At 44.2% G+C, this 25,205-nt stretch overlaps 1 protein-coding gene across 1 annotated transcript; it reads left to right on the top strand.

The window, feature by feature from the left end:
* Window positions 1-507: 507 nt before the first annotated feature.
* Window positions 508-24,033, top strand: LOC139169161 (C-type lectin-like). The gene is made up of 10 exons (XM_070754988.1): window positions 508-607; window positions 744-807; window positions 2,147-2,241; window positions 5,029-5,172; window positions 8,712-8,820; window positions 12,177-12,273; window positions 15,601-15,652; window positions 15,902-15,925; window positions 22,367-22,507; window positions 23,950-24,033. The coding sequence occupies exons 2-10, from the start codon at window positions 744-746 to the stop codon at window positions 24,031-24,033; spliced, it is 810 nt and encodes a 269-aa protein (XP_070611089.1). The 5' UTR covers window positions 508-607.
* The last annotated feature ends 1,172 nt before the right edge of the window (window positions 24,034-25,205 follow it).

The raw sequence follows: 25,205 nt of genomic DNA on the forward strand, positions 1-25,205 counted from the left end.
ACTCCTTACACTATGTTGTAGAGTTGTAGTATTCCATCCATTCCACTAGAGTTTTGACTGGAATGGTGTAAGGTCTTGTCACTTGAGGAGTTGGTTGAACTAGAAGACATCCAACATCACTTCCAGTTCTAGGATTCTTTCTTGCAAAATCTTTTTCCAAAATGGTCATCGGGTCTGTCATAGAGAGCATTTAAATGCTCTGGTTTGACTTTGTCCACCATGTTAGGTCAACCTCCTGCCCATTAGTTGACTCTTCCTCACACCAGCTTCCTTTTCCTACCATAGACTATCACTCTCCTCCTATGATGTCTATCTTGTTCTCGAGATTTTCCTCAACTCTTTGGGATCTGCTGGTGCGTGTTCTCCTCTTTCCAGCATCATTTATTTCCTATTGCCTGGATCATTGCTCAGCTGTGGCGTTTCCACATTAAGAATGATCTTGATGTGCTTCTGGGTTCAGTAGATGTTTGTGCTTCCAGTGACTGTTTGCCACACCAACACACCATTCCTGAGAGCACTCGTAAATAAATAGTTAAGAAAGAACCAGCATCGTACCCAGAAGGAACAGAAGCTCACAATTCTCCTGACAGCATACAAAGACTGACCTGTAAGTAGCGTCCATCCCAAAACCACCTCTAGGATACTTTGGTGGGACCCACCGATTGATACAGGGGACACTTCTGGCTGGTCCATAGTATTTAAGTAGCTCCTTGAGTTAGCTTGCTTTTTCTTTTCCCTTCCAGATGGGGTTCACCTCTTTTCATGTGTCCTTTTTGGGCTTCCTGGTGGCCTCTTTCTTCATACAAGGTAGGTCTTGACTGATACAAAAAAAAGAGTGCTGAAGCATTTCTAGAAAGTCAGAGAAGAGCCACAAAGATGGTATGAAGTCTGGAGGCTAAGTTGTACGATGAACGGCTAAGGGAACCAGATATGTCTAGTCAATCAAAGAGAAGGACTATCAGTGACATGATAGCAATCTTCCAGGACTTGAGGGGTTGCCACAGAGAAGAAGAAGTTGATTTATTCTCCAAACCATAGGAGGGCGGGACAAGAACCCATGGGTGGAAACTCATTAAAGGGAGATCCAGCCTGGAAATAAGGAGACAGGGAGAATAATTCAACGAGTAGTTGCCTCCTAGAGTTGTGGATGCTTCATCACCAGATGTTTTCCAAAACAGACTGGACAACCATTTGGTACAAGGTCTCCTTCCTTGAGCAGGAGATTGTAGAAGATCTCCAAATGCTAGGATTCTATGTTGGACAGCTGAAAATATGGATGTAGTATCAGCCATAAAAACTGGGGATAAAATGCCAATTCATGGTAGGAAAATATAAAGGTTGCCACCACAGAACTGGAAGCCTGGCACTCAGCCAAGTCAGCCATCAACAAGCCTCCAGACACAGAGGAAGGGAAGGGGGAGTAGAGAAGGAGAAGCAGAGGAGGAAAGAAGAGAAGGAGAGAAGGAGAGAAGGAGGGAGGGAAGGGCAGAGAGGGGAGATATTGTGGGGTAAGGGAAGAATATAGAATAGTAAAGGAACCACACTGATCATATATTTTATATATCAATTTTAGAAAAGATAAGGTAAATGTTTATTAATGGTTAAGAGTTTGTATATTTGTGTATTTGTAAGACATAAAGAATAAAAAATATATAAAAGCAGGCATGTCGACATAAACGTTTACATGCCATTCAAAAGAGACAATCAGAAAGCCAAAAAAGGAGGCTATAACCCTTGCCAGAAATCAACCACAGATAAACAAAGATTAACCAAGATTAACAGCAGACCAACAATGAAGTCATAAACAATGGGTCAAAGTATTTGTGAAATCGAAGAGCAGAAAATCCATCCACCCATCCATCGGTCCTGAGACCCTTCCCAGCCCAATGGTCCAGATATTGGTCCTTATTCTTCTTCTGACCCTGTTACTTGAGGGGAGGCTGCCCCCCTGTCTTCCCAGCCTCTCCATCCACATCCTGGCGTCCCTCCAGCTGGGCACCGTCCTGCCCTTATTTCAAGGGCATCTCTTTCCTTCACCTTTTTGACGTCCCTTCTCCTCCTCCTCTTTTCAGCTTGAATCTATGAGTTCAGGGTGGGTGACCCCCATCTCCTCCTCTTTGACAACGTCTCCTCTTTCCACCAACAGGTCTGGAAGCAAAAACGTGTCCCAAAGACTGGTTCGAGCATGAACAGTCTTGTTACAAATTTTTCCCAGGAAGAAAGGCCTGGCATGAAGCAGAGGTAAGAGGGCCCCCATCCACCTCCATGTCTGGATGGCTGGTTCCAGCTCAGCCTATTGGCTTGCCTTCTGAGCATAATGCTTCCCTCTGGGAAAGAAGGGAGGGAGGAGGGAGGGAGGAAAGGACAGAAGATGAAAGAAGAAGAGAAGAGAATAGGAATAGAATTCTTAGCCGTGTGATTGGACACACAAGGAATGTGTCATTGGTGCACATGCTCTCAGTGTACATAAAGAAAGGGAATCATAAGGTACAACATCTAATGATAGTCATATAGTATAAATAAGCAATCAAGTCACATTAGGTCAATGTAAATCATAAGAATACAAACATCAAAGCTACAGTCATGCAGTCCAGAGGTGGGTTCCTGCAGGTTTCGATCAGTTCTATAGAACTGATACCAGGAAATTCCCCCTGCTTGCTAAATCGGGAGTGATGTCCGACTGGCCAGGCTCCGAAACTGCTCTCTCAGCAATGCCATAAATGGCCGCATCTTGTTTTTCACCTGCATGTGTGCAGTTCCCCCCCTTTGCTTCTATGTGCATGTGCAGAAGCCGGGTTTTTAGGTCTTCCCAGGCTACCTTTGGAAATGCCACTGCCGTGCCCACCACCATGAAAACCGCAGCCGCTACGAGTGGTCCCCTCCCTGGGGAGATCACGTCCATGCCTCCCATGCATATTGCTCAGGTGCTCAGTTGGTGAAGATAGCCCAGGAATCGAAAAGTTGGTGAAGGCTGCCCAGGGCAATTTCCACGCAGGAAAGGACCATGCAGGGATTTGCTCCACTGCTTCCAGGCACAGGGTGGACGGACGATGTACTTGAGCAGCCGATTTGAGGCAGGGGAGAGGCTTGGGCCGCTGCTGGTGCTGCTTCCAGGGATGGGGATCATGGATTCCACTGCCTCATCCGTCTCTGGCAACGGAAGAATGGGGAGGGGGTCTCAAACTTCCCAGTGGAATGTTGGGTGGAGCCGGGCTCCTCTTCCTTGGCTCACTTTTCCTCCTTCGGAGCCTCTTCCACTGCCCAAGTTGGTGCCTCCAGATGCTGCCTTTCCAGCTACTTCTTCTCTGCCATTGATGGGGATTTTTAGCTAAGCTTTGCCTTCCCCTGTACGGGCACGGCAGCGAGGCCGAGGGGACTCTTCCTGAGCAGAGGTCGCAGGCAGAAAAAGTCACCCCTGCCATCAAGGAGGCTTTGGCCGAGGTTATCGGCCTCCTCTCGCGGGATTCCCTCCCCTTCTCAGAGGTGCGTGTCATCCTTGGTCGTGGTTACTAAATCCCCACAGGGAACCCCTCCGAGTGAGCCCTCTGGCCATGTTGCGAGGATCTGCCTTGCCTCCTTTAAGAAAGAGAGAGAGAAGGAAGGGAATTGGGAAGGGAGAGAGAAGGAGAGGAGAAAGAAAGCCAGCCCCAGGGTCCTCCTCCCTGCATCTTTGGCTCGGCACGAGTTAAATCACGGGCATGGACACCAAACATTGTCATTTGCTTTGATAGACACCAAAGAGATGAAGTGATAACACTGATAGGATACATTTCTGCAGGTGAAAAATTGTCAATTTCAAATTGTAATAATGGATACCGTTCACGAAGTATGGTGTTATATATCCTTGTATGAATTTAACTGACATTCATTGAAAGGGAGGCCTTTTTCCCCACCCAATGGCTCAGCAGAAGACATTGCATAGCAAAAGCCCTTAGACTTATCTACTGCTTTTGCAGTGCTTTATAGCCCGCTCTAGCAGAGTCAGCCCCCAACCATTTGCATCCTCATTTTATCTACCTTGGAAGGATGGAGGACTACGTCAACCTTGATCCGGGTGAGATTTAAACGGCCAAGTTGAATTTGTATGTTCTATCCAGTGATGGGCCCAACCCGGTATGGATGGGATCGGCGTTCTGTTAACACTTTTTGATGTCCCCACCATCGCACGAGGACACTTGCATGGTCAAGATTTTGGCCCTTTTGGTGCCCTTTTGGGGCTTCTGCACATGCCTTGAGGGACACTCTTCATATCACTCACACACACACACACAGAGACATCTCTCTTGAGAAGCTTTGGAGGCTGAACCTTTTTCTTTCCCCCTCCTACCATCACGAGGGCTTTGTGTTGTGGCCACAGAGGAAGGGCACAATTTGGGGTGGCAGATGGGGTGGGGGGGCTACAAGACACACATTTTACTGGAGACTGGCAGCTCTGGGTCGCCTCTCAGCCATTGTGTTAATGGAAAAACCTTGAACAGAAAAGTCTTTACTGTGAGTGCTATAAACTGAAGACAAAATGGTCACATGCGCAGTGCCGAAACTCAGCTTCTATGCATGCGCAGGAGAAACACCACCACCCCAAAAATGGAGGGGGGGATGGAAATTTTTTTTAAAAAAAAAAAGGTGGCAGCTCCCATGGACCGGCACCCACTGAACCGGTTCCATGGCATTATTATTATCACCAGCAGTTCGGTGGTACTAGTTTGGGCAAACCGGTTTGAACCAGGTGGAACCCACCTCTGACTGAGACCGAATGATGGCCTTTTAGGTCCTGCTTCTGATTCCATGTGATAGCGTTTAGATGTTGTGAAGAGAGGTGCTGGGTGATGGGGAATCAGCAGGAAGGACAAGGGTAGATTGGTGGAACTGAGGGGAGGCTCTAAATCAGGGTTCTCCAAACTGACGACACTCAGACACGCTGACTGGGGAATTCTGGAAGTTGAAGTCCACAAGTCTTAAAGTGACCAGGTTTGAAGACCCTCGTCTAAAGCAGGAAGCCCTCACCTGTGTCTCCTTGGTTTCTCCCAGGCTCATTGCAAATCCTTTGACCAGAGTGCCCACCTTGCGTCCGTCCACACGGAGAGAGCAATGGATATGATATCCTCTGTTATATGCGCTAGCCATTCAGGGAGCGGAGTCTGGATTGGATTGTACAAACTTAGGGGGAAGGAGGTGAGTAGAAGTTAGGGTGGGAAGGGAGTGAGTGGTATATCTGGAGACCATGAAAAGCTGGGGGGGGGGGCAGGGGGAAGGTAACAATAATAGGCCAATCTGTCAATGGATTTATATCAAGGCACAATCCCCCCTGGACACAACAAGAGCATGATAGCAATCCTAGTGTCAGGTCTGGAAGCCATCTCTTCCCTTTCTGTACCTTTCTGTATTCAGGAATGCCACATTTTCTATTGTGGGAAAATGGAAGAGGGGATTAAATGGAGTAAGTGATATGTAGTAGTCTAAATAACATTCTTTCCAGAAAGTCAAGGCCACTGTGTCTGACAGCTGCAAGGAAGTGACTGGGAGGCATCTTCAGTTTTGGATGGTGCCTGATTTGATCGTGTGATGGACTTGTGGGTGCTGGGCAGGGACTTGGACCTTCGTTTGGGTGGAGAAAACCTGGAAGCCTTTGGATTCGGGTTTTCCCAGATGTCAATAACATGGCATCTCTAATAGGAGTTTTGAGGAACTTCTAGCCTCAGAGTCTGGTTTTTTGGGGGGTGTTTATTGGCATGTTGATACCTAGTATGTGGAGGGTTCCTTGGAGAGCCTTCAGAACATTCAGGATCTCCAAGCAACTTTGGAATCTTAAGAAGTTGACCTTGACTATGTTACACAAACTCTAGATTGAACTCGGAATGCATATAAGGGACAAATCCCAATTCTCTCTAAAGGACACATTTATTCAGAACTGAGCAATGCTGTGATTTTGATATTCTCATAAGGAGGGTTAGGAACCACATAGAATAAATAAACACAAACTGATTGCACAAGACTAGGTAAACAGAGAAATTACAAAAATATCTGTATCATTGGTGGTGGGATTCATTTTTTTTACCACCAATTCTGTGAATGTGGCTTAGGGGGTGTGGCATGGCATGGCGAGTATAGCTTGGTGAGAGTGGTAGGGGAAGGATTCTGTAAAATCTCCATTCCAACTTCACTCCAGGAGAATGTTACTGTTAGGACTGTCCAAAATAGTTGGGTTGGCAATATATATATATACTGTACTGAGCAATGTCTATTTAGCTGAAGTATTGCAGATGACCACAAGAGAGAGTCCACAGCTTGTTTCTGTGAGTTGCTCTCTTTGTTTTCTCTTTGTCTGGGCACTCATTTTTAATGGCTACTCACTGCAGTGTCTCTGCATGCTCTTAATTGTAGTATTACACCTAAAATATGTTTGGTCTTAATATCTTTGTTTTACTGATTATGACAAAGACAACTGGTAAGAAAGACTATGTACTTGGTGATATTTGGGTTGTTATTCTGACTTATTATGTGTGTGACTTTAGACTGCTTGAAGATGTTATTTCTCAAAGTAAACTTCAATTCAAGATAGTATAACCACAACAACAGAGTTGGAAGGGACCTTGGAGGTCTTCTAGTCCAACCCCCTGCTTAGGCAGGAAACCCTACACTACTTCAGACAGATGGTTATCCAACATTTGCTTTAAAAACTTCCAGTGTTGGGGCATTCACACCTTCTGGAGGCAAGCTGTTCCACTGGTCAACCATTCTGACTGTCAGGAATTTTCTCCTTAGTTCTAAGCTACAGTACTTCTCTCTTTGTTTAATTTCCACCCATTGCTTCTTGTTCTACCCTCAGATGCTTTGGGGAATAGGTTGACTCCCTCTTCTTTGTGGCAACCTCTGAGATACTGGAAGGCTGCTATGTCTTCCCGGTCCTTCTTTTCATTAAGTTTAGTTGTGAACCAAGGTTTTTTGTTGCTGTATACAGTGATACCTCGTCTTACAAACGGCTCATCATACAAACATTTCAAGATACAAACCTGGGGTTTAAGATTTTTTTGCCTCTTCTTACAAACTATTTTCACCTTACAAACCCACTGCCGCCACTGCGATGCCCCGCCTACGGACTTCCATTGCCAGCAAAGCACCCGTTTTTGTGCTGCTGGGATTCCCCTGAGGCTCCCCTCCATGGGAAACCCCACCTCCAGACTTCCGTGTTTTTGTGATGGTGCAGGGGAATCCCAGCAGGGGAATCCCAGCAGCGCAAAAACGGGCGCTTCGCTGGCAACGGAAGTCCGGAGGTGGGGTTTCCCTGTGAGGGGAGCCTCAGTGAAATCGCAGCATCGCAAAAACACAGAGGTCTAGAGGTGGGGTTTCGAGGACTTCGGTGTTTTTGCGATGCTGCGATTTCATTGATGCTCCCTTCGCTGGGAAATCCCACCTCTGGACTTGCCAGAGAAGCGCTCGTTTTTGTTATGCTGGGATTCCCCTGCAGCATCGCAAAAACACAGAAGTCCAGAGGTGGGGTTTCTCATGGAGGGGAGCCTCAGGGGAATCCCAGCAGTGCAAAAACGGGCGCTTCGGCTGGCAAAAGGGGTGAATTTGGGGCTTGCACGCATTAATCGCCCTTTCCATTGATTCCTATGGGAAACATTGTTTCGTTTTACAAACTTTTCATCTTAAGAACCTCGTCCCGGAACCAATGAAGTTTGTAAGATGAGGTATCACTGTATTTGCAGGTTCCTTCTAGGTACAAATAGATCTTCACAGAAGCTGAAATAGGATGATACAGTATCTATGAGTTCATCCAGGTCTGCAGAAGTATCTTCAAAAATATCCCAGTCACTGCAGTCAAAGCAAGGCTGTAGTTTTAATTTGCCTCCTCAGTCTGTAGGAGTCATGAATCATGCGATGTTCAGAGCATCCCACAGCTGCTCATGGTAAAAACCGATAAGCATCTTTTAGTATTGTGTCCCAATAGTCTAAAGTATTCTTGCCTCTAGGGGGACAATTAACATGCGCAAAGTATTTTGGTGGTTCCTTCCTAATGACCAGTGAATCAGGGTATTTGGCTTTAGCCTCCTTAAGATCAACTAGAGTTCTTAATGCCTTGTTTACACAGACTTGTGGATACACTGCAATTAGTAGAAATGAGGTAAACTCTTGAGGAGAATAAAAGGGTTTGCAGTTCATAAGTAAGGACTCCCAAGTTTTCATCACACATTTTTTGTAACTATTTAAAAGGAGTATTTATCCATCTTGTTAGCAAGTGAACATAAATTGGTAAGAAAGATTGAAGGAAATGGGATTTTTAAAATCCCTTTATTCCTTAGTGCTTTTGATGATCCCTTGTTCCAGGAAATTAGCTTCCTCCTGTGTTAGAATCTTCTCCGCATTTGTAAAGAGAGATGGGGGTGAGGTTGCAGGGAGAAATGGCCCCTGATTCTTAGCAGATGGCCTCCTGAGTATAAAATCCCTCGAGAATTACAGGGAATAGAAGAAAATAAAAGAAACCACCTGAGCGCATTTCACTGAGGCAGCCATCATCAGCACCGTCTTGGAGAGTTATGTGGCTGTAAAGTATAACAGCTTACACTTAAGCAGTTGTCCCCTATGGCAATTTGATCCCTCTTGACCTTTTGGCTTTTGAGAAGTACAGTTGAGAGGAAATATCCTGATTTCTGTGAGATTCAGAAAAACACTTGGAGAGATGACACCGCTGTTGCTTTCTCTCTCTACAGCTAAGAATGAGATGGACAGATAGGACCCCAGTGCACTACCTTCCTTGGGCACCCAAGGAACCTTCTGGCGCCAAAGACAAGGAGAACTGTGTCGAGCTATATGCGCATGGTAAGGAAAAGAGTTCTTGTTTTGATATAACAGACTTCTCAAGCGTGTCTTCTCCAAAGGTGTGAAAAAGCACAACCCTCCAACAGTGTTCCCTCTAATTTTTTTTTGGGGTGGGCGGAAAAGTATAGTGTCTGAGCGGCAGTCACTTCGGGACTGGGCGGCACAGAAATAATAAATAAATAAATAAATAAATAAATAAATAAATAAACGAACGAACGAACGAACGAACGAACGAACGAACGAACAAACAAACAAACAAACAAACAAACAAACAAACAAATAAAAAACCCACCCTGTTTTGCCTCAGAGAATTTCAAAATAAAATACTGTACTGTGTGTCTATAACAGTGAGCTCATAATAGGGCAACTCTATCAATATCAAAATGCCACTTAAATAGTTGAGCTAGTTTCAAACTAGATTTTGATTTTCTTTCTCTCTTCCTTACTCCCATTCTTTTTCTTTCTCTTTTCCTTGCTCTCTTTTTTCTATCTGTTTCTCTCTCTTCCTCTCTTCCTCTCTCTCTCCTTCCCTCTCACTCTTTCCCTCTCGGCTTCTGGGCAGGTTTGGAAAACTCTGAGTTGTTGATGATTTTTAAGTGAGCGATTGCTCACTGCTCAGCTTAGAGGGAACTATGCCCTCCAATCCTCCACAGCCTCTATGCATAAAGTCAGACATTGCATTCACACAACCCATGGGCTTCATTTCTAAATGGATCCTATTCAGTAATTTATGTAAGCTTAGGAACCATTTCTATCACTATGGACTCTAAAGAGTGTTTGCACCTATTCAGTAGAGCAGAGGTGGGGAATGACGGCTCCTTTATGAGTTGTCTCCCTGAACTCCTGAGCCAGGGCCACCACTCTCCACTCCCAAAGTAGAAGGCAATCATGTTGGAAGGTGGCAGCTAAAGCAAACACCTTGGCCATCATCTCCATCATACGTAGGAAGATCACTAACTTCCATGTTGCTAGGGGGAACCACTTATTAAATAGTCCCAAAGATGTTTTTCCCCCAAAAGACAACTGCTCTTTCCTGATTTTCTCTCTGAAAAATATTCCCCCTCTCATCCAAGAAGCTTCTCTAGTTCATCATGGAATTCCAGTTGCATCTGGAAATAGCACAACTTTGGGACAACCATGATTGGGATGACTGAGAATCTCCATAGACCTTCACCTGTCATATCAATTACAGGAGACTTTCTGAAAAAGGGGGTGGCTTTTCGGAATTCCACCAAATTCCAAATTGACCAAAATCCACACCCCAATAGACATGCACAACATCTAATAAAACCCCTGACCTTTGTATATTCTATTGTAGCTGCTGGCATTCCAACTAAGCCGGGCAGACCTGGTTTAATTTTTTCCATGGTTTACAAAAATGTGCAAACTTTACCCAGCCAGGGGGTCAGTTTATTGCCCAAATCCAGATAACACCTTATTTGACTGACAAAATAAACTCACCCAGCCATAATGGGATACGGAGTGATATTTTTCCTACTTTTAACATTTCACCTCTTTGGCTTTACCCCTTCTTCCAAATCCTGACCCGGGTGTTGGTTTCTTAGGTGTGAGAAGGGAAAGTCATAAAGCTTGTGTTGAGGCCTTGAAAGAAGCTGAACCAGTTAAGCTCAACAAAGAGACTTTCCCAAATCATCAGAATAGGACGTACTAATTGGGCCCTTGGTGTAATTCCACCTCTTATATATGGGCATAATTCTGGGCACCTGCATACTAGCCGCTGATTGGCTTATCAAGTGGCAGGAACCTTAAACATCGGACAGTGGCCAGCAGACTTCAGGGAAACCTTTAAGAGCAGCTTCCCTGGAGTCTGCCGGCAGTTGTGCTATCACAACAGCTTGGAGAGAAATAAAGTGCTGCACTGTGGCATTTTATTACTATTATTATTATTATTATTATTATTATTATTATTATTATTATTATTTATTGGATTTGTATGCCGCCCCTCTCCGCAGACTCGGGGCGGCTAATAACAGCAGTAAAACAATACAACAAAATCCAATACTAAAAACAGTTAAAAACCCGTTATATAAAAACCAGTCATACATACAAACATACCATGCATAGAATTGTAAAGGTCTAGGGGGAAAGAGGATCTCAGTTCCCCCATGCCTGATGGCAGAGGTGGGTTTTAAGCAGCTTACGAAAGGCAAGGAGGGTGGAGGCAATTCTAATCTCTGGGGGGAGTTGGTTCCAGAGGGTCGGGGCCGCCACAGAGAAGGCTCTTCCCCTGGGTCCCGCCAAGCGACATTGTTTGGTTGACGGGATCCGGAGAAGGCCAACTCTGTGGGACCTAACTGGTCGCTGGGATTCGTGCAGCAGAAGGCGGTCCATGAGGTAATCTGGTCTGGTGCCATGAAGGGCTTTATAGGTCATAACCAACACTTTGAATTGTGGCCGGAAACTGATTGGCAACCAATGCAGACTGCGGAGTGTTGGAGTGATATGGGCATATTTGGGAAAACCCATGATTGCTCTCGCAGCTGCATTCTGCACGATCTGGAGTTTCCGAACACTTTTCAAAGGTAGCCCCATGTAGAGAGCGTTATAGTAGTCGAGCCTTGAGGTGATGAGGGCATGAGTGACTGTGAGTAGTGACTCCTGGTCCAAATAGGGTCGCAACTGGTGCACCAGGCGAACCTGGGCCACAGCTGAAAGGTGTTTCTCTAATGTGAGCTGTGGATCGAGGAGGACTCAATGATTCTCCCCCCAGGGTAATGGATGGACAGATGGAATTGTCCTTGGGAGGCAAGACCCACAGCCACTCCGTCTTGTCTGGGCTGAGTTTGAGTTTGTTGACACCCATCCAGGCCCCAGCAGCCTCCAGGCACCGGCACATCACTTCCACTGCTTCATTGACTGGACCACCAATTGTCCTTCCTCACTCCTTTCCCTGAAGATCGCAACAACACTCAGGTCCTGGCTGCCCTTAAACTAAGCTACGCATTGCCCGGGAGGAACTCAGAGGAATAGAAACCAAGCAGTACCATCCCAGTACCATCCTACTGCAACCATCATATACATATACCAGTCACCAAATATTCAAATTTTGACAACTTGATCATGAGAGTACTGCAACAATCATGTCAAAACCAGCCATAAAGCCATTTTTTCAATGCTCTTGTAACTTTGGTCACTAAATGAATGGTTGTAAGCTGAGGGTTATTTGTAAACTATAGTGGCAAAGCTGTATGTTTAAATGTTCCTCTCTAAAAAAGTTAATATTTTCTGACAAGATATCTTGTCTTCTTAGGTACAAATTATAAGATTGTTACAAAAAATGCAAAAAAAAATAAATCTAACCAATTGTTTGATTTCACACACACACCCCCCTCTAGACTATACAATTTGGAATGACCATCATTGTGACTTGGAAAAGCCCTATGTGTGCAAGTTTATTCTGCACGAAATATTGATGGATGCACCTGGAAGATTGTAAGCCAGAATCTCCCTGGCTACTACCACATCAGCCTGCTGACCCAGAGAATAAGCCTGTGCATGAAGCTTTCTTGTCCATGGAGTATCACTAATCAATAAACTCTGATCCAAGTGCAGATGATGGCTCTGAATTTTTCTCTTGTGTGTTTTCATTCCTTGAGGGGACTCCGAGTGCTCATTACCCCCCCCCCCCCCAAATGAACCAATTGAGGCAGCACCAATGATGTTCCCTTTTTGGGTGGATATGGGAGATATATGACACTCCAACATCAAAAACCTCTCCAAAATTGCCAACAGAGCAGTAGAACCATGCGGCATCACTGTAGCACACAAACCAATTAAAACTCTCTAAAATACCTTAAATAAACCGAAAAACACAGGGTAACGTACAGGGTAAGGACTATAATAGCTGCTATGGACAGTAGGCAGGAGAAAATTAGCCTAGCGCATTGATGAACATCAACCAGCAGTCAGAAGACCCAGTGAAAACTCCTTAATCACAAACATCGACAATAACAACCACAGTTTCAGCTTGGAAACTATGAGCATCATAGACCAAGCTAAACCCAAACATGCAAGAGAATTCCAGGAATCCTGGCACTTCAGCAACCCACTTTTTTAGCCTCTTTTGGGGGTGTGGGGAGGTGCATATTATGCTCTGAAAAAAATATGGTATTGTGAAGGAAGCACAGTCCACATCATCAGTTTTAGAACTGAGGGTTTTCCTTAGACGGATCATGAGGTTTCTGTACAAAAACAATCAAGCTCAGAGACCACCAAGAACCCCACAATTCAACCCTGAGCTACAAATATTTGTTAGTATCCGAGCTTGGTTGCGGGATCCTTGGTGCTCTCTAATCTGGACTGTTTGCTTGCAGAGACTTCATTACTTGGGTGTTCTCTAGGTGAGCTTGGGTCAATCTCAGAAGGAAGGCATTCCATGGGTCATTTGAGGGGGGTTCTGCTGTGACTGGTCCACATCCGGCTCAGCTGGTCTCTGATTTCGAAGATCAGGAGACGGATGCGTATTGGTATCCTTGGCCAGTGTTTCTGTCACCTCAGAGTGAGTGAGTGTTAGAAACTGAGGACCAACCAGAGACTGTAGCAAACCCAGTTACAGTATGGAGCGAGTCAGAGGACAATGGGGAATTGTCAGCGCATCTGTTTGGAACCCATATCGCATCTCAGACATTAACACCCTTGAAAATGTCCAAAGATATTTCACCAGAAGAGCCCTTCACTCCTCCACTCGAAACAGAATTCCCTACGAGACTAGACTTTCAATCCTGGGTCTGGAAAGCCTAGAACTAAGACACCTTAAACATGATCTAAGTATTGCCCACAAGATCATATGCTGCAACGTCCTGCCTGTCAGCGAGTACTTCACCTTCAACCACAACAACACAAGAGCACACAACAGATTCAAGCTTAATATTAACCGCTCCAAACTTGACTGTAAAAAATATGACTTCATTAATCGAGTTGTCGAAGCATGGAATTCATTACCGGACTCTATAGTGTCATCCCCAAACCCCCAACACTTTACCCTTAGATTATCTACGGTTGACCAATCCAGAATCCTAAGAGGTCAGTAAGGGGCGAGTACAAGTGCACTAGAGTGCCTTCCGTCCCCTATCCCATTGCTCTCCTATATCTCCTCTACCTTTCTTCTATTCCTATATCTCTTCTTCTATTCTTTCATTGATATGTTCTATTACTTTATCTTCTTTTCTATTATTTCTTAGATATATTTTACTATGAATATCTCCTCTATAACCTTCATCATGTATTTTACTATGTGTATATAGATATATACCCACTAAAACCCTCATTGTGTATTGGACATAAATAAATAAATAAATAAATAAAGAAAGAAAGAAAGAAAGAAAGAAAGAAAGAAAGAAAGAAAGAAAGAAAGGGGTGAGAAGAACTGCTTCCAGTCCAGAGTATTTGAGAAAGGAAGTGTCTTGGCGTTAGTAGCTCTCGGGAGTACTTGGACGTGCCTTGTCAGTATATAAACGGACAGTCTCATGAGAACATCTCTTCCACCATGCCAAGGAGTCCGTTCATGTTGTAGAAAAATCCAGTTTGTTTCTTGAACACTGTATTAAATATCCATCCTGTTTTTCCGGGACTCCTGCCAGAATGATGCAAGGATGGAACGTTAGTAGCTTCTTATCAGAGACATTAATGATCTGCTTGAATTCAGCCCGGATAACTAATTGAGAGATGGACCATTGCCCAGCTTTTTGAATAATGCTTTTTTAGTTTGTAAATCTGAAATGCTATATTTAATATGTCAATTTTATATGAACTTGATCTGATTCTATGGTTGTGTGAACATTAATTTCTGGGGTTTGCCGAGCAGGTTCCAGGCCCTCACCCCATGGATCATTTGAGGGAAATTAGGCCTTCTCTCCCCTTTACTTTTTAACAAGTTGGCTAATAATCAATCTTGGTGAAAACATGAATAAATTGCCTACAGAAGTTCATGAAACCAAGGAAGCTTTGCAGCTGCTTTTGGGTGCACATTAGGGGCAATGCAAATACTGTTCGGGCCTTACCTCTGTATTTATTTATTTATTGGATTTATATGCCGCCCCTCTCCGAAAACTTGGGGCAGCTAACAGCAATCATAAACAGTGTACAATAATAATCCAATACTAAAAGCGAATTAAAAACCCCTTAATATAAAAAACCAAACATACATACACATATACCATGCATATAATTGTAAAGGCCTAGGGGGAAAAGGAATCTTAATTCCCCCATGCCTGGCTGCAGAGGTGGGTTTTAAGTAGCTTACGAAAGGCAAGGAGGGTGGGGGCAATTCTAATCTCTGGGGGGAGTTGGTTCCAGAGGGCCGGGGCCACCACAGAGAAGGCTCTTCCCCTGGGCCCCGCCATAGATTACAGAGGACCCCTGGGTCCTCTGTAATCTCTGCATAGCATCCATCTTTCTATTTCTGAAACAATTCAGTGATGCCACACAGGATTTCACTGTTTGGATGAATCATCTAGCTAGATTCTTATCAATGAATTGTCCAAGTGTCTCTAGCTCTTTGGGAGTCTTAGATCTGGGTAGAATTTTGATCACGCAATCTGTGGGATGATGTGATGTCTCACACCTGCTCACTCATACAAAAATACGCACACACCATGGGTGTAGGAAATCTTTATTATTAAGGCTTCTGAGCCTGAACTGGTATTCCCCAGCAATTCCCAGTGCCAGCTCAACCACAATGAGTTCCGCAGGCTACTCAAATAATTAATTATTATTATTAATAAACAATTTATTAAATTTGTATGCTGCCCCTCTCCGCAGACTCGGGGTGGCTCACAGCAAAATGAAGCAAATACTAGTCCTCAAGGCAAAGGTGAGTCCAGCCCACTAGGCCAAGGCAAGTGCACAGGGCAGAGGCAAGGCAGGGTGAGGCCACAGCTGAAGAGACACGATTTGAAGTACAAGGCAGGGAGACACAGCAAGGAAGTGGACATCATGTTCCCATCATCCTTTCACGCCCCTGGCTGAGCTAAATAACTGCTTCCTGATGCATCTCAAGAGGGAGGAGGCTATCTCCTCGCAAGTAGCCTGGCTGACTTGCTTTGTTCCCGCTTCCTCTCAGTCCTACATGCTCTCCGATCTGCAGGTGGGTTAGTCTACTTGTTCTTCTTCTCCATCACTACTGATCAAGTGCAGCTGTGGGCCCTCTCCACTCGCTGAGCCTCTCCCGGCTCCAGTTCAGCTGGCTGCTGGTCTGGTTGCTCCCCTGGGCTCAGCCCCTCAACTCCTGGCTCTTCCTCTCGGCTGCTGGCTAATCCTCCTCTGAACTAGTGTCTGGAATGCACTACCTGACTCTGTGGTTTCTTCTCCAAACCCCAAAAACATCACCTTTAGACTGTCTACTGTCAACCTCAACTCATTCCTAAGAGGTCTTTAAGGTGCATAAGCGCACCAGTGTGTTCTGTCGGGCTCTCTGGTAGACTTCTCCCAAAAATTCACAGGTACAAATTTCAGACACACACACGTTTGAAAATTCAAAACAATGTTCTTTATAATGAAAATCCACTTAAACCAAGCCCTCTTTTGGTATAGCAAAGAGCACTGGTCTCCAAACAAACTGGTAATTTGTACAAGTCCCTTATCAGTTCTGAGATACTTAGCTTGCAGCTGTGAGGCAATTCACAGTCCTTCTTCTTCACTTTGCTCTGGTTTAGTTTGAAAGCGGGGAAAAATCAGCACACAAAATGTCAAAGTCAGTAAAGCAGTCACGAAACACAACGATCAGATAATCCTCCACAAAGGCCAAACCCACAGGCTGCTCTTTATAGCAACCTCACTAATGACCACAGCCCCACCCAACCACAGGTGGCCTCATTTTCTTTGATAATATTCTCTCAGTTGTTGCTGCCTATGCATCGCTCTCCGCATGCGTGGCTGTATCATTAACTCTTGTTCTGAATCCAAGGAGGAGCTAGAGAATTGATCTCCTTCTGAGCTGTCTGCCCCACTCTCCTCCTCCCTGTCACTCATGTCTTCTTGGTCAGAGGAGCCTTCATCATCAGATTCCACCGGGGGCAAAACAGGCCTGCAGCATATGGATGTCTCCCCCACATCCACAGTCCTTGGGGCAGGAGCTGGGCCAGAGCTCACCACAACACAGTGTGACTACTATTATTGTCTTAATGTTCCCTTTTATTTGTATCCATTTCCGAGGTGGGTTCCTCCCGGTTCACATGGGTTCTATAGAACCACTGGTGATGTCACGGAACCAGTTCTGTCAGTGCCGGTGTGTGGACACCACCATCTTCTTTTTGGAATTTTTCTTTAAAAAAATATTTTGTTCGGTATTTTGGGCTGATTATTTTTTCTCCAGCACTGCACGTGCACCACCCTCTTCTTTTCAGCTTTTTTGGTGGGGATTTGTTTGCATTATGTGTGCATATACATCCATGTGGCGTGGCCACACACGGCATACAATGCTCATGCAGCCACGTGGTGTGCAATGCCCGTGCAGGCAGGAAGCAAATCTGCAGCAAGGTAAGTTACAACCCACCCTTGATCCATTCCATGCGTGTGTCCTGCCTGCGAGCACCATTAATGGTTCCACCGCTTCAGAAAAACTATAAATCCTGCAGGAGAACCAGTGGGCTGCGGCAGATGGAGGTCAGGGAAGCAGAAACTATGTTCAAGTAGGTTTATTTTGCATTTTGCTCTCTGTTGTTGCACTGGATAACTGTCCAAATTCCGATAGCAGTCCGATCCAGCAGGACAGAGGTGAAAGAGAGTGTCACCAAACACGGGAATTAGATGGATGCTGAATTTAATTTTCAATAGCATGACACAAGTAAGGCAATTTCCTTTTTGTTCTTCTCCGTTTCTCAAAGAAGCTCTCTTTCAACGCTGCTCCAAAAGGAACATCGCCTTTAAAGCCATACAGAGTTTGGGAATACTGGGTTATATGGTGGATTATTGGGTTACATGATAGTTACTGGGTTATTTGGAATTCCGAATCCAGTTTTGTTGCTACAATTTTTAAAAAATGTTGAGACTCAGGAAAGAGGGCAGAGAAAAGGAACAAAAATGATTAGGGGACTGGAGGCTAAAACATATGAAAAATGGTTGCAGGGATTGGGTCTGTCTAGTCTAGTGAAGAGAAGGATCAGGGGTGACACAACAGTCTTCCATGTTTAAGGGGCTGCCAAAAAGAAAAGGGGGTCAACCTATTTTCCAAAAACCAGAAGGCTGGACAAGAAGGAATGGATGGAAAGTAATGCCACATGAATCCCAGAGACCGGTGAGGTCCCAGTGTCGGCCTTGTCCAGGTCCTGTCAACTAGACAATGTTGCTTGGCGGGGCCTAGGGAAGAGCCTTCTCTGTGGGGGCCCCGGCCGTCTGGAATCAGCTTCCCCCGGAGATTCATACTGCCCCCCCTCCTCGCCATTCGTAAGAGTCTTAAGGCTCATTTATGTCACCAGGCTTGGGCCTATTAGACCCTAGCCCCAACGAATGGAAGCATGGCTGCTGTACAAATGGGTGCAATTGATTTTAATATAACTAGGAACTTTAAATAGTTATGTAATTTTTAATTGAATTGAATTTGTTTTTATTGTAACTTACTGTTTTTATATGTTGTAAGCTGCCCCAAGTCTTTGGAGAGGAGCAGAATAGAAATCCAATCAATCAATCCAATCCAATCCAATCAAATCAAATAAAACAATGAAATTAAATTAAATTAAAAAATCAAGGAGAGAAGCAATCTAGACAGTAAGAACAATTAATTAGTGGAACGTCTTGTCTGTAAAAGTTGCAAATGCTCCAATACTGGAGGTTTTTGAGAAAATGTTGGACTTCATTTGTCTGGAATGTTGCAGGGTCTCTTTAGTGACCAGTTGGATTAGAAGACCTTCGAAGTCCCTTCCCACTGTAATTCAGTTTTCCAAAAAAATCTCTATCCATCCTATTTGATGCAACCGTTTGTGTATGCCATAGACCCCGTCAACCCAAGACTTTCAGTCGGCAGGAACCTGGAGACAAGCCTTTTCTGTTGTGGCCCCTCCCTTGTGGAACATTCCTCCCTTGGGAATTAAGTGGTTAGCCTTTCAGAATAACCTTTATAAACCTTGGCACCGAATGTGTTAAGGGCTTTACTGTTAGCGAGTTGATTCTCTCCACCGCTCTGCGTATTCATTATTTTTAATTGTTCTGATTTTACTTCTTTGAGAACTGTAATTTGCCTTGATTCACTGGGTTGTAGAAACTGAATAAGTAAATAAAATAAAGAAGGGAACACTGCTCTAGAAAACGTTTGCCAGGGAAATTATCCACTGATGACCCCTCCCGATTCCTAAAGCCAGTAAGTGCACTTATGCACTAGTATCTTTTATATAAATATTATATCTTTGTATACTGCCAATACATACGTGACAAAACAAAACAAATAGAATAGAATAGAATAGAATTTTTATTGGCCAAGTGTGATTGGACACACAAGGAAATAAAAATAAATAAAAAAAAACAAACAAATAAATAAATACAGGTACTGGTCTAGGCATTCATCAGAAGCAAGACTGCCCAAGAGAGATGTAATAAGGGTCTTATAATGGTTTAACCTTCAAAATATGCATGCTCTTACATTCTCCCTCTCTCTCTCTCCCCTCCCCCCTTCTGACTGTCAAGATCCTTCAACCACTGGGTTTTGATCTTCTTGGTTGCCAACTTCCTTATTTCAGGTGAGTCCTCCAGGGAATTCACTTCGGAGAATTCAGCCCTCATTCCTGGAAATCAGAATGGGACAACTCACCACAGCCAACTTCTTATGGCCAACTCACCATGGTAGAACTTGCTGCAGGACATTTCAACAAATACAACGGTTTAAATTAATCTCAATGGAACCATGGCTGATAATAATAAAATTAAAACAACCCAGAAACACAATCATTTTGATGATGACGCGGCCACCAATAATCAAAGTAACTGAATGAAATGATGACTAGAGCATTGAATTGTCCTTGTGGCAAGTTGGCCATGGTGAGTGGGCCATGACGAAGTCTTCTAAAGCAGCTGGAAAGGGCTGGAAGGACTGACCACAGCAGCACACAAATAGGCACCAGATCCACATACTGAAAATATAATTGGGAGCCGGTTGCTTATCCTGACTGTGGTTGTGGGAACTTTATAGCAAACTTTATATCATGAGATAAAATGCTCCTTCATGAGATGCAGACAGGTCTCGACTTACAACTGTTCGTTCAATGACTGTTTGAAGTTACAACATTGAAAAAAAGTGACGCATGACCCGCTTTCACACTTCTGACCATTGTAGCTTCTCCAAGATCATATCAGAAGTGAAACTGAGGAAGGAGCCATCCATTTTACTCAGCTCATTTTGCAGCCAACAAGCTTCCATCACACCCTTGTGGCCACCATCTTGACCATATTTGTCCTTTCCCTTCTTTCCATGTTGTGTGGAGAGAAAAATCTCATTGCTGATCATGGCTCAGCACTAGGAAGGAGAAAGGGATGCAGAGCCTTTGCATCTGATCTCCTGGAATTTCTTCATGAGCAGGACTGTTAAACTTGCAGCCCATGGGCCCTATATGTCATGCGCTGGCCATGCCCAGTTTAGTAAAGGGGGAAAAGTTGCAACACGTCTAGTGATGCTGCATTGACAATGCGGGTCTGACCGTCCTGTTCTAAAGGGTTTCAGGCTGGGAGATGGTTTTGTTGACTGGAAACTCATCACGGAGAAACCCAACCTAGAACGAAGAATAAATTCCTTGATAGTCAGAACAATTAACCAGTGGAATGATTTGCATTCAGAAGTTTTGGGTTCTCCAACATTGGTGGTTTGAAAGAAAAAAATTGGACAATCATGTGTCTGAAATTGGGTTTCCTGCTTGAGCAGAGGTTGGACTTCTGAGGTCCCTTCCAACTCTGTTATTCTGAGTGATATACAGTCAATAAAGAGCTGGCTCCTTATCTTCTTCAACTTCTCTTGGAAAAGGTGTCTTCCCTTGGCAGGAAATGTCTCATGCTCTGCAATCTCAATCCCTTTTCCCAGAGCTTTCTAGGGGCATCCAAGGTTTCTAGGGAAATCATTTGAACCACTTTGATTCTTCTGACCTCCCTGATCATGCTCTCCTCTCTCTTGAACAGGCACAGAAGCTTTAGGCTGTCCCCCAACTTGGTTCAGGTTCCAAAATAAATGTTATGGACTCCATTCTGAAGCCCTATCATGGAAAGATGCGGAGGTAAGAAGAAGAAACTACCTTTTGAACTGGAAGCCAACGTTAACTGGAAATGAGCCTTTTTGGACCACCTGGATCTGTCTCTTTCAGTATCCAAAACCTTAAGTCTCCGGGTTGCTCTGCTAGTGTTGCTTGGCATGTTCTTGGTTGTTCCTTGATTAGGCTTTGTTTATTCTTTGATTGTTGGTTCTCATGGATGGGGGCATTGTTTACTGCTTGATTCAAGCATTTCATCTTGCAAGGGGTGATGTAAATGTGGGAGCCTGTCTTTGTGTCCATAGACTTCCTCCAGCCAGTGAAGGGCTGAAAAAAGATTTACTAACACACTGTGGGTGTGGCTTATTTTGTGGATGTGGTTTACCACCCATGTGACCAGGTAGGAGTAGCTTGACGATCATGTGACCGGGGGATGGATTAAAGGTCATGTGACTGGCTTAAAGGTGGCCAACCTGACATCACTCACATCAAGGGTTAGGGTTAGAGATAGGGTGCCTGGCCTCTCCTTGCCTCAAAGAGATACAATTTCTCTTACTATTACTGAACATCCAAAATATATTATTTAATTCTATGTTCATATGCCATATGTGTACATACATATTACACACAGGCAGTGTTCCCTCTAATTTTTTTGTGGGGTGGGCGGAAAAGTATAGTGTCTGAGCGGCAGTCCCTTTGGGACTGGGCGGCACAGAAATAATAAATAAATAAATAAACAAACAAACAAACAAAAACCCCACCCTGTTTTGCCTCAGAGAATTTCAAAATAAAATACTGTACTGTGTGTCTATAACAGTGAGCTCATAATAGGGCAACTCTATCAATATCAAAATGCCAGTTAAATAGTTGAGCTAGTTTCAAACTAGATTTTGATTTTCTTTCTCTCTTCCTTACTCCCATTCTTTTTCTTTCTCTTTTCCTTCCTCTCTTTTTTCTATCTGTTTCTCTCTCTTCCTCTCTTCCTCTCTCTCTCCTTCCCTCTCACTCTTTCCCTCTCGGCTTCTGGGCAGGTTTGGAAAACTCTGAGTTGATGATAATTTTTAAGTGAGCAATTGCTCACTGCTCAGCTTAGAGGGAACTATGCACACAGGCCCACAAAAATGTAACATTACCTACTATATAAATTGTATGTGTATGTACACACATACGCGCATGCAGAGCTGTTCTAAAATTCATTTTTTCCCTGCTGGTTCTGTGCACCTGACCGTACCCATAGGAGCCGGTCACTGCCTCCAGCCCACCCCTGAGTCTGCCTTCCAGATACCATGGCTAACGGGTGGAAGGCCAGCTTTGCTCTCCTGCACCCCCCCTATCTCAACAGGTATTCTCTTGGCTCCTTTCAGGTCGAGTGCCAGCAGTACGGCCTGAATGCTCACCTGGCCTCCATCATCTCCAAAATGGAACAGGAGATGATCGCGAGTCACATCACCAACAACTACAAAATCAGAAAAGGTGTCTGGATTGGCCTCTACGATTCCTGCCTGGTAACTAACCAGTCCGGTTGTTTCTTTATTTTTCCTTGCTCTGTTTCCATGGCTGAGCTCTTAAGGTCCCTAGAAGAGGGTGCGAAATACCTGGGAGAATGACACCCCTGAACTCTCTTGCTGTGACATGATCGAGGGTAATTGAAAAGCCTCCCTTCCTTGAAGGATGTGGGTCCTATCTTTCACTTCCTCTGACATACATAGATACATAGATACATTTATTTATTTATTTGTTTGTTTGTTTGTTTGTTTGTTTATTTATTGGATTTGTATGCCGCCCCTCTCCGGAGACTTGGGGCGCTAACAGCGACAATAAAACAGTGTACAATAGTAATCTGATATTAGCAATGATTAAAAACCCATTAATATAAAAACCAAACATACATACATACATACCATGCGTAAAATTGTAAAGGCCTAGGGGGAAAGGGTATCTCAATTCCCCCATGCCTGGCGGCAGAGGTGGGTTTTAAGTTGCTTACGAAAGGCAAGGAGGGTGGGGGCAGTTCTAATCTCTGGGGGGAGTTGGTTCCAGAGGGCTGGGGCCACCACAGAGAAGGCTCTTCCCCTGGGTCCCGCCAGGCGGCATTGCTTAGTTGACGGGACCCGGAGAAGGCCCACTTGGGAATGGAGGTGTTTAGGGAAGGAGGAAAAAACAGAGGGGTGGAGGCATCAGGCTCTGGACAGGCATCAGAGAGACCAAGGTGAGTTGGATTGACAGAGCAGGATATTGGAAGGCAAAGGGAAGGAGAGGCAGAGGGAGGAAATGTAAGGAAGAATTGGGGAACAGGCTGGCTATAGATGCAGAATGGGCCAACTCACCATGACCAACTGGCTGTGGGAAAACCCATCACAGGTCAATTTAACAATGCAATTTAATTATTTAAAATAAATGTAATTTTTTTTTAAAAATTCTCTTATTATTACTGAACATCCAAAATATACTACTTAATTCTATGTATATATGCCATATGTGTGCATACATATTACACACAGGCACACAAAAATATATATTATCCTTTCTTAGGACTTAACTAGTGGCGCACATTTCCGCATGGTGACTCATGCCCTAGACTACTGCAATGTGCTCTACGTGGCGCTACCCCTGAAAAGTGTTTGGGGACTATGCTTTGCAGGGTCAGGCTGAAAAGCACCAGGATGCAGCTGTGGGAGCGGTTGTAGGTGCAGCTAGGCCCGCCCACATCACACCATCTCTCCATGGACTGCACTGGCTCCCAATCAGACTCCGGATACAATTTAAGGTGTGGGTTATCACCTATAAAGCCCTACATGTCTTAGGTCCAGACTTCAGGACTGCCTCCTGACGCATAGCTCCCAGTGACCAATAAGGGCCCACAGAGTTGGCCTCCTCCGGGTCCTGTCAGCTAAACAATGTCGACTGGCGGGGCTATAGGGGAGGGCTTTCTCTGTGGCGGCTCCAGCTCTCTGGAACCATCTACCCCGAAGAGGTGTACTGCCTCACCCTACTGGCCTTCCAGAAAGCGGTAAAGACCTGGCTCTTCTGACAGGCCTGGGGGCCATTGATTAAATGAGGTATTTCTAGAGCCTGACATAAGAGATATGTATGGTTTTTAATGGATTTTAAACTATCTTTTAAATTTAAAAAAATATATATATTATTCTTATTGTTATAAGCCGCTCAGAGTCTTTAAAGAGTAGCAGTATACAACTCAAATTAATAAATAAATAAATAAAGATCAATTACCTATCACAGGTCAAGAGGGTGGGCTTTTCCCTGAATAGAGGTAATTTATTTATTTTTATTTATTTATTTATTTATTTTGTCCAATACACAATGAGGGTTTTAGTGGGTATATATCTATATACACATAGTAAAATACACGATGAAGGTTATAGAGGAGATACTCATAGTAAACTATATCTAAGAAATAATAGAAAAGAAGATAAAGTAATAGAACATATCAATGAAAGAATAGAAGAAGAGATATAGGAATAGAAGAAAGGGATAGGAGATATAGGAGAGCAATTGAAGGCTGTGGGAAATGTTGGTGATCCGCAGAAAAGATATTTGCATTTTTACATTGCATTAAGTACTATTTATCTTTTTAAAAAATTCATATTAAGTGGTCCAGAGGATTTAAAATTATGAATTTGTGGTCCCTGAGGTCTGAAACATTAGCAACTCCTGTCATAAAGGTCATAAAATGGGCTACTTACCTTCCCCACCAGTTTGCATTGTGATGGAAGTGCACTTTTGTGTGTATGCGCGCATGCTTCGCTCGCATGCACACGTCCCTTCCCAGAAAATAAAAAAATAGCTTCTGTGCATGTGCAAAAGCGAAGTCCAAGGCGGCAGCACCTACGGACCAGCATCGACAGAACCAGCTCCATGAAGTCACCACTGGTTTACTACTAGTTCTAAAGAACCGGTAAGAACCCACCTCTGTTGATAACATAAGGGCCCAATTTTACGGCCATTTTCTGGCAGATGTCAATGAGCCAATGGTTTATCAAGGGCTTTGTTTTTCCAAAACCAAAAGTATGTGCTGGGTTTCAGCCAAACGGTTGTAAGACAGGGTTGTGGGACCATGTTATCCTGCAAATGATTATAAGTGTAATGGTTGCCAAGCACCTGTAATTTGGTCCTATGATGGAGTAAGGTATCCATCCATTGGAACTTTGAATCCAGGTTGTAAGTCTCCTTTTTCAGGAAGGT

Source organism: Erythrolamprus reginae, chromosome 6, assembly GCF_031021105.1.
Source record: "Erythrolamprus reginae isolate rEryReg1 chromosome 6, rEryReg1.hap1, whole genome shotgun sequence".
Classification (NCBI taxonomy): domain Eukaryota; kingdom Metazoa; phylum Chordata; class Lepidosauria; order Squamata; family Dipsadidae; genus Erythrolamprus; species Erythrolamprus reginae.